Source organism: Lactuca serriola, chromosome 5 (genome assembly GCF_051521515.1).
Source record: "Lactuca serriola cultivar US96UC23 chromosome 5, Lser_US96UC23_V15, whole genome shotgun sequence".
NCBI lineage: Eukaryota > Viridiplantae > Streptophyta > Magnoliopsida > Asterales > Asteraceae > Lactuca > Lactuca serriola.
The window spans coordinates 29,711,361-29,728,158 of NC_136412.1; the positions used below are offsets into that span (position 1 = coordinate 29,711,361).

Here is a 16,798-nt window from a genome sequence, read left to right on the forward strand (position 1 = left end):
GAAAACTTGCTAGTTCCTCTTTATAAAAATATGGCTGTCAAAAAAAATGACCAAATTGAAATATGGAAAGTTTAGATCACAAAACTCGTAGACCATTTTTCTCTATTTTTAATTTATAGCCCTCAAATGTTTTCGCAATTGTTTCTAATCTATGTTCTTCCACGTGTGATTAGCAAAAGAGTTCAGTGTCCTTAACCATTTGTCATGGATAAGGATCAATCCAATGGCAAATTCAAAGCATTATTCAGATAAATTTTAGATGTACTCCACGCATCTCTTGTAACGTGCATGTGATCCATCTTGTGACTCGTAATGTGATCGATCCAACATGTTAAATGGTGGCCCATCTTGTATCCTCATCTCCATGTCTTCCAAATAAGTTAGTATTTGATTAAAGACGCAAATTCAGCCCACCCATATATTTGTCTCCCAAAAATTTTAATCCATCACTAAATTCAATGTTGAAACCCAAAAAAAAACGACAATCATTCCCTCAAAAACACTGATTACGAGATTAATTCCTTAACCTATACAACATACATCAAACACCAAAAACCTAGTCATAGTATTCATCTGAAAATACATTGGTCTGAACCCCATTGACTTCCGGCTGTGGCTCAGAAACAATCTCATAAATGACATCATCAACCTCATCATCTTCATCTTCTTCTTCTTTATTCCTTGTTTCTGCCATTTCCATAGCTCGCGTTTCATCCTGGTTCTTCATTGCATCTTCATACGATGTTTCATACCACACCATTCCTCTACCTATAATTCCTTTGTTGTGGAAGTCTCTTAATCGGTTTTGTTTAGTCTTTTCAGAACTTTTTGGCTCCCCCCAATAATCATATCTATACAGAGGGTTTTCAGGGTCATATTTGTCTTTTGCAACGCTGCTCGGGTCATGGTACCTTCCTGGCTCCTCCAATGGTAGACCAACCGCTCTACGGCTAAACCACAAAAAAAAAAAACATAACATTAAATGAAAGAAATAGCATAGCATTGTATAATTTTTTTAAAGTGGAATGTTTTAATAAGAAAAAGTTACCAGCTTATGTCTCGAAGTAAGGCTTCTCTTTCCTCAACTGAGCGTCGCCAATGAACAAAATCGTATTCGTCCATCTCATGATTACGTCTTAACTTGTCGATTTTGTAAGATGTTGCGCCTTTTTCCATTGCTTCGATTTTCAATTTATTATGATGCTGTGCAAACCCCAAATATACATATACATGATGTTAAATTCCATAGGAGGCAAACGGGAAATAAGCTGACATCAATCAAATTCAAAACAAACCTGGCGCTCTGCGTATGCAGCATCTAGGTCAAGATCTTTCACGCTCACATTCTGATGAATACATGTTAAAAGAAATGTCACTTAATAATAATATTCATAAATGATGATTGAACAAGCAAAAGCCAAGTGGTGAGTACTGACCACAATCCTTTTGGGTAGTAAAGTTTGGTTATAATAATCTTGGCTGTATTCGACACTGTTTTCTTCATTGAATTCCACCTCATCGCTCAACTCTGACAATTTTTTACCCTCGTATTTTTCTGGGTTCATCTCCATATCATCCATAATCAACTGTTCTGCAACATGTATTTGCCATAACTGCAAACCAAATTCATTATTATTCAATGGTATTTGGTCAACTATCAACTGTCAACTGTCAACTGTCAGACAACAAGAGAGGATATACATACCGTATTAACGTAAGGGTGATTACATATTAAAGGTTCTTCCTCCACCTTGATTCCCGGATCATCCTTAGAAATTGGTGGCCTTCTACAATCACGCTGTTAATAAGTATTGAAAACCATCAGTAAATCCATGTATACATACATACGTACGTAAATATAGTAATATATAAGAAACCATTAAACAAATAAAACTTACGCGCAACTCATCCATACTAGTATCTTCCTCCCGATGGAAAATTGGTGGGTAGTCAAACCTCTTGAAACTGTAGGTAAAAAGTCAAAGATCAAACATTTTGCTATAGTTTTGAGCTGATTAACATTCTATGTATAAAAGATATAAAACTGGAAAACATACATAAGGTGATCTATATTAGGATCAACAAAACGCATCTCGATTGGAAATCGGAAACGGTAAGGATCTCGTTTGGCCTGAAAAAAATAAAAAAATAGACAGACATTTGACTTGAGCAACATAATACAAAAATACAACATTTTTAAAAGGAATAAGGAGCAGAAATATGCATTTGAAGAGCCATAACTCACCAGAATTTCAACAATGACATGCATACCAACTTTTATATGATGTCGGATCCAATACCAATCATTACGTTTAATTGGGACCCACCTGAAATGACCATGGAGCTTTACTTAGAGTTAAGAGTCTAAAAAGCTATATATATTGTATACAAGTGTTTCTTTTTTTTTACTTAATGCAGAAATAACGACTTAATAGACCAGAGAAACGACTTAACGACTTAATACACATCATTTATCAAGACTTACCCATCATGAACACCTCCAATGTCAACGAAAGCTCCTTGATAAAGATGCAAAGTAGTCACTTTACCAACACAAATCTGCACAAGATATACATATATGTATGTATGTAAGTACGTTTATAGCATGAATTGCTATTTGGATAATAAGATTTACAGGTTCATTTTGGTAATAAAATCAATGCAAGTGCATACTTATACATGGCTCAAGAGAATTACAGAGCAGTAAAACTTACTTGTCCGGGGTAGTAAAATGGTAGCTCGTACTGCAGAAGGGAAAGGTAAAGTGGGTAAGAAAACGTAAGATCATCATCGATTTTGGTTCACATTATTTCAAAACTTACCATTCCTTCTTTATAATCTTTCCCTCTTTTCCTTCTACCAGGAAAATAATCTTGATCATACTGTATCAAAAATTATGGATCTCATTAGTGTATAACATGAATAGCTTGGAATTATGGGGTGTTTTCAAAGTGAGTATTAATTACAAGTTGAGGAATTACTATAAGAATTGAGTGTTGGGATGAACCTTATATGATTCCTCCTCCAATCTATCTCTATTCGCATCCACCCATTCGTTATACTGCTTCAGAAACACCTTATATCTGTCCAAACACAAATCATCTGTATTGCTTTTTGCTTCATTCTGTACTTGCTCAAGATCAACTCTAGCTGAAAACTTATGAGCTTCCCTGATAAATTCCAGCTCTTTCTTATCCACTTCCCACCCCTTCGGCGGCCAATCTCGCGGTGGCACGTGACGGACCACCAGCGGCCCTGCCCATGTCGTCTTCAAGGGCTCCGGAATGTCGCCCTTAAGCTCGAACTGTTTCGCGTAAAATTCGTCCTCTGTTAACCCTAATTCTTCCATTTTCTTCTTCCTGTAACTAGGTCTCAACATTTTGAAGGCTTCAATCGAGTCAGGATTTTCCAATGCTACTTCTTCTCCTTCGTTGAGTGATTTTCTGGCGAAATCTCCTTCTGGAGTAAGGATTTCCTCCCATGGAGCCCAACCTCCTTCGATCCAGTTGCGGCGACGGGCTTCATCTTCAGTTTCCACGTCTTTGGGACCGAATTTTTCGATGAAATCCTCATCGACCGGGAATTCGTCCGCTGAGAAACCTTTAACGGTGAATTTTCCAGTTGAGATGAAGTGAAGGGATGGGTTTATATTACGGGATTTGAATAGCTTACTAGGATTTAGGATTTTTGGAGGAGGAAGAAAGGAGATGGGATGAGGGTTTAAGAGGGTTTGCATTCTCACTTGCTTGCTCAGAGTGGATAAAGTTGGTTTGAGTAGTTATGTAATTGTAGTGTATGAAACTATGCTGACCGAATTGTAAAGAAAAAGTAAACATAGGGACTGTAATAGGCAATCAATCTTTGTTTTTTTAATTTCAAATGGATCACGAAACTATGGTGAATTGTAAAGATAGGTTTTATAATGGGTTTTTCTATAAGTATCTTTTTTATTTTTTTTTATTTCCTAACTTCATCTAATCGATTATTTATCTTTTGACATTATTTTTTTTGTTTTTTTGCTTTTTTTTGTTTTTTTATTGTTCTTTTCTTTTATTTATTAGATTATTTTTATTATTTAAAAAAAAAACTTATTTTTTTTAGAATTACACTACAAATACGATTACATATTGAAAAATATATTTTTGTTCAATTATTATCATATTTTCATATTGAATAAAAAAGCTTACTTATTATTATTATTATTAATAAAAACTTATTTTTCATATTGAAATTACACTCTAAATACATTTATAATTTTATATTAGATAAAAAACTTACTTTTATTTGTCGTTCCATCACATTCATTCATAAACAATCTTTTGTTATTATTATTATTATTATTATTATTATTTCGCCTATCGGGACATTTTTTCATCATCAACAACTACAGTGTTGATCCAGGCTCACCATAACCATTATGTAATGGTTGACTTACAATGAACATATATATTGTCTAATGTTTTGTCTAAACTTTTCCCTATATACAGATCAGAACATTCGATTGCATGGGAAACATTATATAGTGTTCGACTAACTGTTTTCAATCCGCATAACACACCACGCAATTGTTATACTGAACCAATTAATATTTGTGATAAATAAAGACAAACTTTGATTTTGTTCAATTTTATATAGTCGGTTGAATTTTATAATATCGTCCGAATTTTATACGCTTATCGATATTTACAACAACAACAACAACAATAATAATAATAATAATAAACAAAAAAAAGACAAAAGGGACAAAAAAAAATCACATCAATGGGTGGAATTGTAAAATAAATGTACTTATAGCATTAGCTTTTACAATTTGCATTTTTTTTCCAAATTATTAACTTTTAAGACCATCATATTTGATATATTTGATATTATTGTCTGAAAAAGATTACCAGTTAAACAAAATAAAATAAACAATAAAGATCATTAAACAAATTTGAAAATTTTCTAAAATACAAATGAAGAAAACTCATGAGACATGATACTTTTGTCAAAATCATTTCTTTTGTATACAATTTAGCTCCTTTTATGTTTATTATAAGAATAGCGTTGTTAAATGAATCTAATCCTTTTAATGTTCTTTAATTTATGGGTTGAATTGATAGAAAGAAAATATATATATATATATTGACGGGCTTATTCATTGTTAAAAACTCGAGTTTTTAGAGAAGATTCACTGTCAATCATGTTAGATAATTACAGCTTACAACTGAAACTAAAAATCATTACTGAAGTTTGGGACTTGAGGAGCTAGACTAAAGCCGGTAAACAAAACAAATCGCGTTGATAAGGACTTCCATTGATGATAATATTTCTTTCATAAAGCATGTATGCAGTTAATTATAAGACTTTCCCCGAATGGATGAGAAATTTGTTATAATAGGGAGCGATAGGGTGTACTGACAGTTATGCTGAGGATCTTTTCTTAATCTTATGCCTGGCCCTATGCTTGGTTTTTCCCAAAACTTGATTTCAATAATTTCATGTCAATTTTAAATTTCAATGATTCTGTAATGCTTGTTGACATTTAATCACATCTATGAAACAAATCATTGTAAACTTCGGAGGATATCTTTTAATTAATAAGAATCTCTCTTTATGAAACCTTGAACATTTTCGTGGTGTTAATCTTCATTCTACGTTAGAAAAGATATATATGAATAATATATGATTGAATACTTGAGCCCAAACCATGTCTACGTAAATATGTTACCCAATTCGTATATTGAATACTTGAGCCCAAAATCATAAATATTCCAACCTAAAAAGGCCAAATTAAGTTTCAAATGGAAGGTTAGGACAAACCCATTTTAAAATAATATGGAAAGTTTGTCACATATCATTTTCTCATTTAATTTGTTAAATGTTATTTTATGGTTATTTTGAATTATCTTTTTTCCACATGTTATTTTATTGATTTTTATATTTTAACAATCTATTTTAATAAATGAATATTTTTTTGCCACATGTTGCACTCTCATTCAATTTGTCAAATATCATTTTATGGTTATTTTGAATTAATTTATTTTTCACATGTCATTTTATAGGTTTTTATATTTTAAAAAATTTCATGTAATACTTTAATGGAATAATTACAATAAATGTAGTACTAAATAAATATCAATTTCATTAATATACTTACCTTCTTATTTCAAAATAACCAAATTAAGACTCATTAGTTTATTTTCTTTATTTATTTAAACTTAAAAGATAAAAAATCAATTTTAATAATTTATTATTTTTCTTATTTATTTTATAAATTCAAAGTTCTTAAATATTTAGACATTTATATTTAATTTTTTTAATTAATCCATATAACACATGAGTCTTACACTTAGTTTATTATAAACATACAAAACAACATCATGTGACATGTTCAATAGTTCCTATAAAAAAAAAAAAAAAACCTTAACATCTAAAAGAATCCGAACCGCAAGATATAAAGTATAAACTGAAAACACATTTATCGACGAAAATTTTAACATTTATCGTCACATACATTCTCTTATTAAATATTTTGACCTTGAACTTTATGGAGTTGGGTCTGTATATGACATGAGCTCCTAACATATAACAAAGCTAAACAAATCGAGTTTTTCAAACACTATGTATGTATATTTTTATTTCTATTATCAACAACCGGCCACTAAAAGTTGAAGCACGTGAGACTTAATTTTAAAATGCTAGGTTCCTAATATTTTCACTGGCAGACGTTTTTGTAGCTAAATATGAAAGTAATGAATGTGTATGTATGTAGTTAATGTTAGAGATGTTGATAATATTTGAAGTGGCATCATTGTTGGACTTCATTATGGTCAGAATCATCTAATTTGGTTTTAGACTTATAGTCAAGTTCTGGAATATATCTCCAATTCAGATCATATTTATTTTATTAATTAATACATATTTTTAAGCTATTTAAATTCTTGAATGAAACAATTTAGGATGCTTTAAACATAACAATATGCTTCGGACGACTGTCAACATATTTCCTTTTCAGCCTTGATTTTACGAATTTATCATGTTAGAAATAAAATATCACCTAAATGAACTAATTAATAAACAAATAAGTCGGTTTTGTAAAAAGTTATTTAAAAGAAAATCAGTCTAAAATACATTTGTTATTATGGTAAGTGGAGGGACGGTGTTGAATCGGTGGAGGAAGGCCAAATAGAAAGCCTTAAGCCCCCCTTCTTGTTGGGTTACCTCGGAGCACAACACAAACACAACTATGTGAAAAATCCTTTGTTTATTTCACAATTTCCCGTTGTCTTGGCGGCAATTAAAGCCAATTATATGGTATCCCAAATTTATTTATTAGTATATTAAGAATAATTCATAGGCTTCGATTGGTCGGTTTTTGTTGAATAGGTTATGTAACTTGTATAAAATAGAAACTGCAATTTTAGATTCACATGATGAACCTCGGTTTCATAATAATATATAGCGAAATAGTCTTTCTCTACGCATTGGTGAGGATTCTTGCGTACAAGGTCGTTTTGGATGATCCTAAAGAGAAGGGTCTAACACGGAACCTTATAACAATGACGAGTCTTGGATATTTTTAGAAAAACTTGGAGGTGTTAGGGAAAGGTTTAATCGATTTTCAATATAATTTACTTACTTAAATCAAATAAAATTTCACTTGAACAAAATATTAGATTGTTACTTTATTCCTATTAATTATTTAAGTTTGTCAAATATGTAAGAATATATACAATACAAATATAACTCAATTAATTATAAGGGATAATTATGTCAATGGTGGATGTTTTGCCTCTTAAATTGGAGGTTTCGTTCTATTGTGCAACAAACTTTCAATTAAACTTCTACCATATAAGCATGAAGGATTACTTGTTATTAAAAAAAAATTAACATTTAACCCCGTAAAATTGTTCGAATCCATTTTGTCCGGCTACCAACCTCTTATCTCCAATATCTTGGGAACGTAAAGCTGCAATTTGATTGCTCTGTGCTAGCATATATTTCCCTAACAAAAAGACATCGAAGTAAGTCAGCAATCCTTCGTATTTTAATCCATATTGTGATAGTAATTTTGTTTAAATAAATATAAATCGCGAAAACCAAGAACTCTTGGCGCCTATATAAGTCGATTTCACTTGGTTTATGGTTTTTTCAGAGCTTTTTTGAGTCTCTTTCTCAACTTCAAACAGAAAAAAACATAAGAAGAGATTTCAATGGCTCCTGGTTTATTGGCAAGCCCACTTTACAATGAACAGAATACGAATCGTCTGAAAGTGGGTGTCGTCAATGGAGTCGATCCAAGAATCAGGTTTGGTGGCACGAAACGTAAATCAGATTTGTTTTACGATCTGGGTACCAGTGATCTTCTGGAAAACGACGAAGATAAAGAAGGTCAAAATCGTTCAATCACATCCTTCTATTCTCAAAGATATTTGTCGATTCTTGACAATCCAAACTCTACTTGGCAGGAAGCAGGCTTGACAGATGTATCTTTTGCGCATAACAAGATGAAAAGATCAAAAAGCTTGCCTGAATCGAGTTTCAACGATACATGTTCCTTAAATGCTGGAAATATGACTATCTATCGGAGTAAGAGCATGAATAGCTTGCCTAAGCTTCGTTTTCGTGACCATATATGGACATATACACAAAGGTATTTAGAAGCCGAGGCCATTGAGGACGCAATTTCAGAATACGGAACTGTTGAAGATGATGGAAATAGAGACGGAATGCATTTAGTCCAATTACTCGTTTCATGTGCTGAAGCCGTCGCTTGTCGTGATAAAACTCACGCTTTGAGTTTGTTGGCTAAGCTTCGAGGTGACGCACTTGTGTTCGGGTCATCTTTCCAAAGGGTTGCATCTTGTTTCATGCAGGGGCTCACAGACCGACTCGCGTTAGTGCAACCACTGGGTGCAGTCGGCCTGGTAGCCCCTGCAAAAAACTTGAACGCCATCGCATTAGAGAAAAAGGAAGAAGCATTACAATTAGTCTACGCGACTTGCCCACACATTCAATTTAGTCACTTTGTCGCCAATTTATCCATATTGGAAGCCTTTGAGGGAGAGAGTTATGTCCATGTCGTGGACCTAGGAATGACACAGGGTCTACGACACGGACATCAATGGCGTGCGCTGATCGAGAGTCTGGCTAGCCAGACTCCGACTCCACGTCGCCTAAGAATCACCGCAGTTGGGCCCTGCGTTAACCAGTTTGTTATTATTGGTAACGAACTGGAGGCCTATGCCCGAGAAAAGGGCATAAATTTCGAGTTTTCTACGGTGGAGAGCAGTTTGGAGACCCTTAAACCGGAGGACATTACGACATACAAAAATGAAGTTATGGTCATAAATAGTATTCTACAACTTCATTGTGTTGTAAAAGAAAGTCGTGGTGCGTTAAACTCGGTTCTACAAATAATCCACGAGCTTGCCCCGAAAGTCATGGTTCTTGTTGAACAGGATTCGAACCATAACGGACCTTTCTTCATAGGGAGGTTCATGGAAGCACTACATTATTATTCGGCCATTTTCGATGCACTTGATGCGATGTTACCAAAATACGACACTAAACGGGCCAAAATCGAACAGTTTTACTTTGCGGAAGAAATCAAGAACATTGTGAGTTGTGAAGGGCCTAATAGGGTGGAAAGGCATGAGAGGGTGGATCAATGGAGGAGGCGAATGAGTAGGGCAGGGTTCCAGGCTTCACCGATCAAAATGGTGAGTAGAGCAAAACAATGGCTTGCGAAGCTCGAGGTTTGTGAAGGGTACACCATTGCGGAAGAGAAAGGTTGTGTGGTTCTGGGTTGGAAATCGAAGCCCATTGTGGCGGTGTCTTGCTGGAAACCTTAAGAGATATCGAGATGAGGTTTCATGTTCTTGACTTCTTCTCAGCCAATAAAACGCTATTTTCACATTTCAATAAGATTACATATAACTCATCTCTATGAGCATATATAGAGATGTAGTATCCAATACCAATGGTGACAGCATTGAATTTTGGGGGTGACAGAAATAAAAATTTGGTTATCCAAGAAAATTAAAGAATGTCAACATGTTTAAACCGTGAAACGGATTACTTTGAATTTTGAAATAAATTTCATCATCGACAAATGAAGAAAAACTAATAAATTAATTGAATATATATAGAGAGGTGGGTTCAATTGAAAAAATAAAAAAGGTTGAGAATGGGGAAATCATTCTCAGTCACTCATTTAATCTAAGCATAAAAAGACACGGAGGCAAACTTGTAAATATGATAACAACCTTCAATCTCAAATACGTATCTGTAGAGAATTAGATTACAGTCCAAACCCATTCATCGTTCATCATCCAAATTTCTTCTCCAACCTTCAACAATCATCCAGATTTCTTCAATTAAACCATCATCAACATCATCCAGTGTTAATCAATCATCGATCTTCGTCAATAACATGTTTGTCAACACGATTCAACAGTTAACAACAAAAATTCATTTTTGGTTCTTTTAATCCAACATTCAATTCTGCTTGAATACGATCAGATCTTCAACATCTACGATTAATTATACTCCCAGCGTCATTAGATCAACATCATCGATAATCAACAAAAAATCCACTTCATATCATTCATTCAACATCGATTATCAAATAAAACTTCAAAATTGAGGTTAGAAAAAGATCAAATTGTTTTTTTTTTTTTTTGAAACTATTTTGTAAGATTTAAATAGTCAAAGTATCATGTTTTTAACATTTTTAAAAAAGTTAAATTGTATGCACTCCAACTGTTTGATGAAATGCATAAACTAAATTATCACCTGAATCGGTATATGATTATTAAAACAAAAAAACAAATATGCAAGTCTGTATGTTATTCATATGTGAATAAAATATAAAAATTATATATATTTGTGAAAATACCTTGTAATATTCATATGTGAATATACTGTGTAATATTCATAAGTGAACACAAGTGAATATACTATGTAATATTTATATGTGATATACCATGTAATACTACGTAATATTCAGATATGAAAATATTATCTAATATTCATAAGTGAATATATCATCTAATATTCACAAGTGAATAAACTATGTAAGGGGCTGTTTGGTAGGATCTGAATTTTTAAGTGGTCTGAATTTCTAAGAGGGTCTGAATTTTTAAGATCTGAATTTTTAAATGTTGTTTGTTTAGAACCTCTGAATTGCAGTGCTGAATTATAAAAATGACCATTTTGCCCTTCTATATTATTTTTTGCTAAATTCAATATTTTTGCTTATAAAATAACCAAATCAAACATAACACTATCATTTCGTGATTATACCCCAACCAACTAATTGCAATAATACAAGAAAATCAAGATTTTATATCACAAATGACAAACCTATTTCTTAATTGTCGCACCCAAAACAATCAAAACCTCCAATTCAAGAACTTCATAGATCTTCACAATTCTTTCAACTATAAAAAGGGTACAAAAGAGACTTGAGAGCTGATCCTTGACTGGTTTGACCTTCTATGGCTTTAAAGGAACTATTAGAGTTGTGGTTAGCAATGGGAGGGTAGTAGCTGAACCATATATTGTTTTAATGGCAGATAGTATTGGTGTAACATCCGGAATTTCAGGTATTATATTTATTCATTGAATTTCAAGTTTTGTGGAAGAACTCGGCGAGTTGATGCGTAGACTCGCTGAGCAGAGACGCGAATCATTATCCGAGTGGATGGATGGACTCGGCGAGTCTACGCTGATTAATGAAACCCTAATTCCTCGGGTTTGTGGCCTATTTAAGGGGCCTTATGGCCGTCATTTGCGGCTACCAGACCCTAGAGAGAAACCCTAAGTGAGCTAGCGTGTTTGTGAGAGGAAATGAGTCATTTCTTGATCATTGTTAGTGTTTTTGCAAATAGAAGAGGATCAAGACAAGAGGAGGCTGAAGAGGGTGCTAATCCAGTGATTCCAGGGCTCAGAGACTTCATTTTGAGGTATTCATTCGACTCTTCTTCAGTTTATGGTGTAATTCTTAGAGTTAGGGCTTTTTAGCCCCTTTAGAGGATGGTTATATGGAGTAATTGGTCCCCTCTCGTGTTGGTGCTGTAGATCTGGACCCAAAGAGGTCCAGAGACCCTTTTCCCTTGAGCTTTATGAGTCTTAATGGGGGTTATGAGCTTTGGATGTCATTTTAGAGGTCATATCTTCAAATAAGGCCTTTGAACCTTTGCGTGAGCACCAAGATGTTAGCTTTACGTGATTATAATGCTTTGGGAAGCTGGATCTACGGTTTAGAGGAGCGGATCTGAACTCAGGAGGTCGGTTCAGCTTGAGCATGGCATGAACTCGCCGAGTCCAATAGCCGACTCGGCGAGTAGGATGAGGGTTTTCCCGATAATCACACAGTTGGTGACTCACTGAGTTGGGGAAGTGACTCGGTGAGTCAGAGGGAATCTAGAGGACAGAATGCACGATGGTACTCGCCGAGTCAGGAGTCGGACTCGACGATTTGGGTCGGGACATTTCACAGATTGGGATCTGTGATGATTTGCAGAGTTGAGGATTTACTCAGTAAGTCGAAGGAGGACTAAGAGAGTAAGAAAACGTGTGGACTCGCCGAGTCACAGTAGTGCACTCGGCGAGTTTGGTCATGTAATGTCTGTGTTTCCGGGCTTGCCATTTTTAGCAATATAATACTCTAGGTTAACCTTTGTAACCCATTTTGAAATAATAAGAGTGTATTATTTGAGTATTATGTGTTTTGTGCTTAATTGCTTAATTATGTGGTTTGATTAATTAAGAATAAAAATAAGCATCAAAATTAAAGTGTGAGATAAGCCCGATATCTTTTCATAAAGTTGTAGTGGTCGAAACAAGGATTCCGGAGATATAAGGAATGCCGAAATCCGAGTTATAACGAAGAAGTTATGACCTATCGAAGTTTCGCGACAGAACCGGCACGACCCAGCGCGACGTAAATAGTGAATTTAAGGTAGATAGATATCTATCCTTAGTGATCTAAACGAGAATTGAAGATCTCATTGATAGTAGTGCAACGAAGGAAAGACAGACGGAATCGGAGTTTAGATGAAGGAGTTATGAATTTCGAACGGAGTTTTCCTGTCCCGGCCTACTAAAGATAATATATAAGTAATATACTTATAATATATTAAAAATAAAGTCAAAATTAGCCAATGGAGTCTAAACGAGAGTTGTAGAGCATAATCTCACCTTCACGGCGATATAAAGAACGTCGAAAACGGAGTTCGTAGGCGAAAGTTATGAATTTCTGAAGTTCGGGGCGCGAAACCCCAAAACTGTCAGAGCCCGCGACGTGGAACAAGGTTGCCACGACGTGGCAAGTGTCCTGTCACCACCGGAAGGCCCCCAGATGCAACTTGGGATGACGCATGCAGTGAAGACCAAGCCCACGACGTGGAACAAGGTTGCCGCGACGTGGCAAGGGCCAAATTTGCCCTATAAATAGATTTGAAGGGCCAGCCGTTTAGGGTTGCTATTTTCTCTCTTCTCTCTCCCGTTTTGCATCGATTTGCGTGCCAGAAGTACCCTGAAGCCCCAGTAATATTCCCAAGTCCCGAAGCAAGTCCCGAGATCCTGAAGATCCCGAGAAGTGCGGTTCCCAAGCCGAAGCTCTGCCCGCGAGAAGTTCGATTTTTGAAGAGATCTTCCAGATCTGCTGAGGATTACTACTTTTGCAAGTCGTAGTGCTGTCCGATCATCTTCTGATCAAGTGAGTGTGCAGTTATTTTCTTCCAAATACAATAATATGAAGTATTTTATATAAAATATGTGCTATGTGTATATATTTGGTTGTGTTATGTGTGAATGTGTATTCACTCTCTTCTATCTTATAGATCTGATTATTTCTCTATGAGATATGTGTTATGTGTGTGTGTGCCTCATCTGTTATGTGATATATGTGTTGATTAAAGCATGTTATACAGGTTTTTAAACTATGTATACAAATGTATATTTTTATCTACTAATATGTTGGATAGAACATGGGTAGATAGTTGGTGTGTAATAAACAGATGAGAGGCCTCGTTGTTGTTTGATTTAGTCATCTAGCGGAGTTTAGATGACGACCACATACTTTTCTAGATAGTCTTGTGGAAACATTACCAGGTTCGCCACCTGTAGGTGTTAATGAACTTGGGTGTTCATTCGCTGTACTCCATCCCCCTCTTGGTTGCCTTATTTGACTTATATTGCTGAGGTACCCCCGAAGCATGTGTTGTCGCCCCGATGAAATATTCTTAGACTAGGTCTCTTATGTTAGTTGTTTTAGGGACATTAAAGTGAGAATAACGGGAATGGGTAATTGGGTTATTGTTGGTTGGTGAAAATTAAATATGATATTTATTGTGGGTTGAAAACCCTATATGCTCACCAGGCTCCCAAGCCTGACCCACTCAGTTTTAAATTGTATTACAGGAAGTGGCGGAAGGGCATGAGATGGATGAACCATCAAGTTGTTTTGTTTACAAGTCTGCATATGTTTATATTTGTTATATGACTTGTAATGTATTCGTTTATGCTTATTGGTCTGTATTGAAACATGACACCCCGAGTTTTGATTATAATGAAAATACATTTCTTTTATGAAATGCTTCGGTAAACATTGTTTTATCATGTTTTGTTTTTGGGAACAAATTCCGCAACTCTTTCAAATCAAAAGGATTTACTCTGAAAATATTTAAAAGCATAAATGAAAATCGGTCTTTTCTGGCCGAGATTTTGGGGATGTCACAGTTGGTATCAGAGCATTAGTTTAAGCGAACTAGGAATTTGTAGGATTTCTAGACTTAAACTTAGAATGCTAAGTGGAATTTTGAGATGCGTGTCTGTTATGTTTTAGACACGAGCACTAGTTTATTTTAGGAAAGTTGCCTAAAATGCTTTATGTGCTAAATGTTATATGTTGCCATATATGATATTATTTGTTCGGATCTATGGTCTGTTGCCGACCGGATCTAGGAACCTTATGTGTGTAGGATTCTAAGCGTACGTCTACGATATTAGAACTAGCATGTAAACGTTTCGGAGTGATAAGGATGATTTGAATATCTATCATGATTGAGGATCTAATTTCACCTTATTCGGTGTGTAGATCAAAATGGTGAGAACAAGAAGTGGAGTTGGAAATGCTGACGAAAACAGGAATCAACCACCAGTGATTGAGCCAATACCTGTCGTAGCAGCAGCACCTGAGCCAATAACCATGGCTGGTGTGCAATTGATGATTCAGACGATGTTGGATCGTCATATGGATGAAACTAGACGGTTGCTTCAACAAAATCGTGAAGAACTGTCGATTCGTGTGGAAGAGCCTGAATTAAATGAAGGGCACTCGGAAGGTGGAAACTTCAGTGGGTCTGTTGGTCCAGCCAACCCACCGATAGTTAGGCAAAAGAACCGCGATGGAAGGAATGATGGAATGGGATGCAAGTACAAGGACTTTTTGACTTGCAAACCATCGACCTTCAATGGAAAGGAGGATCCGATTGGGGTTATGGATTGGATCTCCGAAATGGAGCTAGCCTTCATGACGTGTGGCTGCAGAGGTAAGTTGAAAACTATCTATGTCGTGCGTCAATTCCGAGGTGGAGCCGTTCGTTGGTGGAACACTCTAGGGAAGACTTTGAGCCCTAATGAGCCACTACAATTGTCATGGGCAGAGTTCTTGGTGCAGTTTAAGCGCAAGTTCTGCTCGGCTCAAAATCTGTTGGAGTTGGAGAACAAGTTCCTGACATTGACTAAAGGCAGCATGTCAGTTGATGAATACACCAATAACTTCACCGATAAGATGGAGTTTGCCTTGCGTATCGTTCCAGACGAGCTGACAAAGGTGGATCGGTATGCGAAGGGACTTCCATGGGAGTACGAGGTGCCAGTACGTCAGGCACTTACCCTAGAGGCAGCTATCTGGGCTGCCAAGTCTGTGGAGAACATGATCAAGGGGAGAACCACCGACAAGGCTGATGTTGGTGAGAAAAGAAAGTTTGAGGGAACATCTGGTTTCGGTAAGAAAGGAAAATTTTCGAAATCTGATTCGAAAAAGTTTGGAGGAAAAGGAGGCGAAGCAAAGTGGTGTGATAAGTGTAAGAAAAAGCACTTTGGGAAATGTAGCGAGGATGTGACCTGCTACAAGTGTGGAAAGGTTCGACATTTTGCCAATGAATGTCCGAACAACAAAAGGATGTGTTTTGGGTGTAATGAAGAGGGGCACATTTTGAAGGACTGTCCGAAGAAGAAGGAGGCAGCAAAGCCCAACATTCCACCAAAGCCGAAGGCGAGAGCCTTCCAGATGACACTTGAGGCTGCAAAAGATGAAGCTGATGTCGCTTCAGGTACCTTTCTCGTAAACGAATTACCTGCTCATATATTGTTTGATTCTGGAGCCAACTACTCCTTTATTTCGCATGAGTTTGGTAGAAAGCTAGCTTTGACTATTGATAGACTAGATAATGCTTTATTAGTCGAAGTAGCTAGTGGCAAGTTTGTACCTGTTAGCCATCGTATGAAAAACGTCTTGATCGACCTTAATGGGAATAACTTTCACGAGGCGTTATTGCCTATCGAACTTAATGGTTTCGACATCGTCTTGGGAATGGATTGGCTTAGCGCCAATGATGCCGAAATTTTATGCAAGAAAAAAATAATTAAAGTAAACCCGCCTGGAAAAGATTCGTTTATGGTATATGGGGACAAACGGTGAGTGAATTCTGGGATCATTTCTCTAATGAAAGCCAGAAAGTGTTTGACCAAGGGATGTACATCATATTTAGCATTTGTGATTGATGCTAAGAAGGAAAAGAAG

At 35.7% G+C, this 16,798-nt stretch overlaps 1 protein-coding gene and 1 pseudogene across 2 annotated transcripts; one reads left to right on the forward strand and one right to left on the reverse strand.

Moving 5' to 3' along the window:
* Positions 1–386: 386 nt before the first annotated feature.
* PDE312 (Nucleic acid-binding, OB-fold-like protein) lies at positions 387–3,780 on the reverse strand. Of its 2 annotated transcripts, XM_079000066.1 has the most exons (12): positions 3,008–3,778; positions 2,823–2,882; positions 2,715–2,744; positions 2,486–2,559; positions 2,246–2,327; positions 2,058–2,131; positions 1,899–1,965; positions 1,706–1,798; positions 1,437–1,613; positions 1,296–1,346; positions 1,049–1,203; positions 387–950 (listed from the first exon to the last, which is right to left on the reverse strand). In XM_079000066.1, the coding sequence occupies exons 1-12, from the start codon at positions 3,734–3,736 to the stop codon at positions 557–559; spliced, it is 1,986 nt and encodes a 661-aa protein (XP_078856192.1). In that variant the 5' UTR covers positions 3,737–3,778; the 3' UTR covers positions 387–556. The 2 variants fall into 2 exon arrangements, with proteins under 2 accessions (XP_078856192.1, XP_078856191.1); XM_079000065.1 differs by having other exon boundaries at positions 2,058–2,327; positions 3,008–3,780.
* A 4,366-nt stretch (positions 3,781–8,146) lies between these two features.
* Positions 8,147–9,981, forward strand: LOC145049520 (GRAS family protein RAD1 pseudogene; annotated as a pseudogene).
* Positions 9,982–16,798: the final 6,817 nt, after the last annotated feature.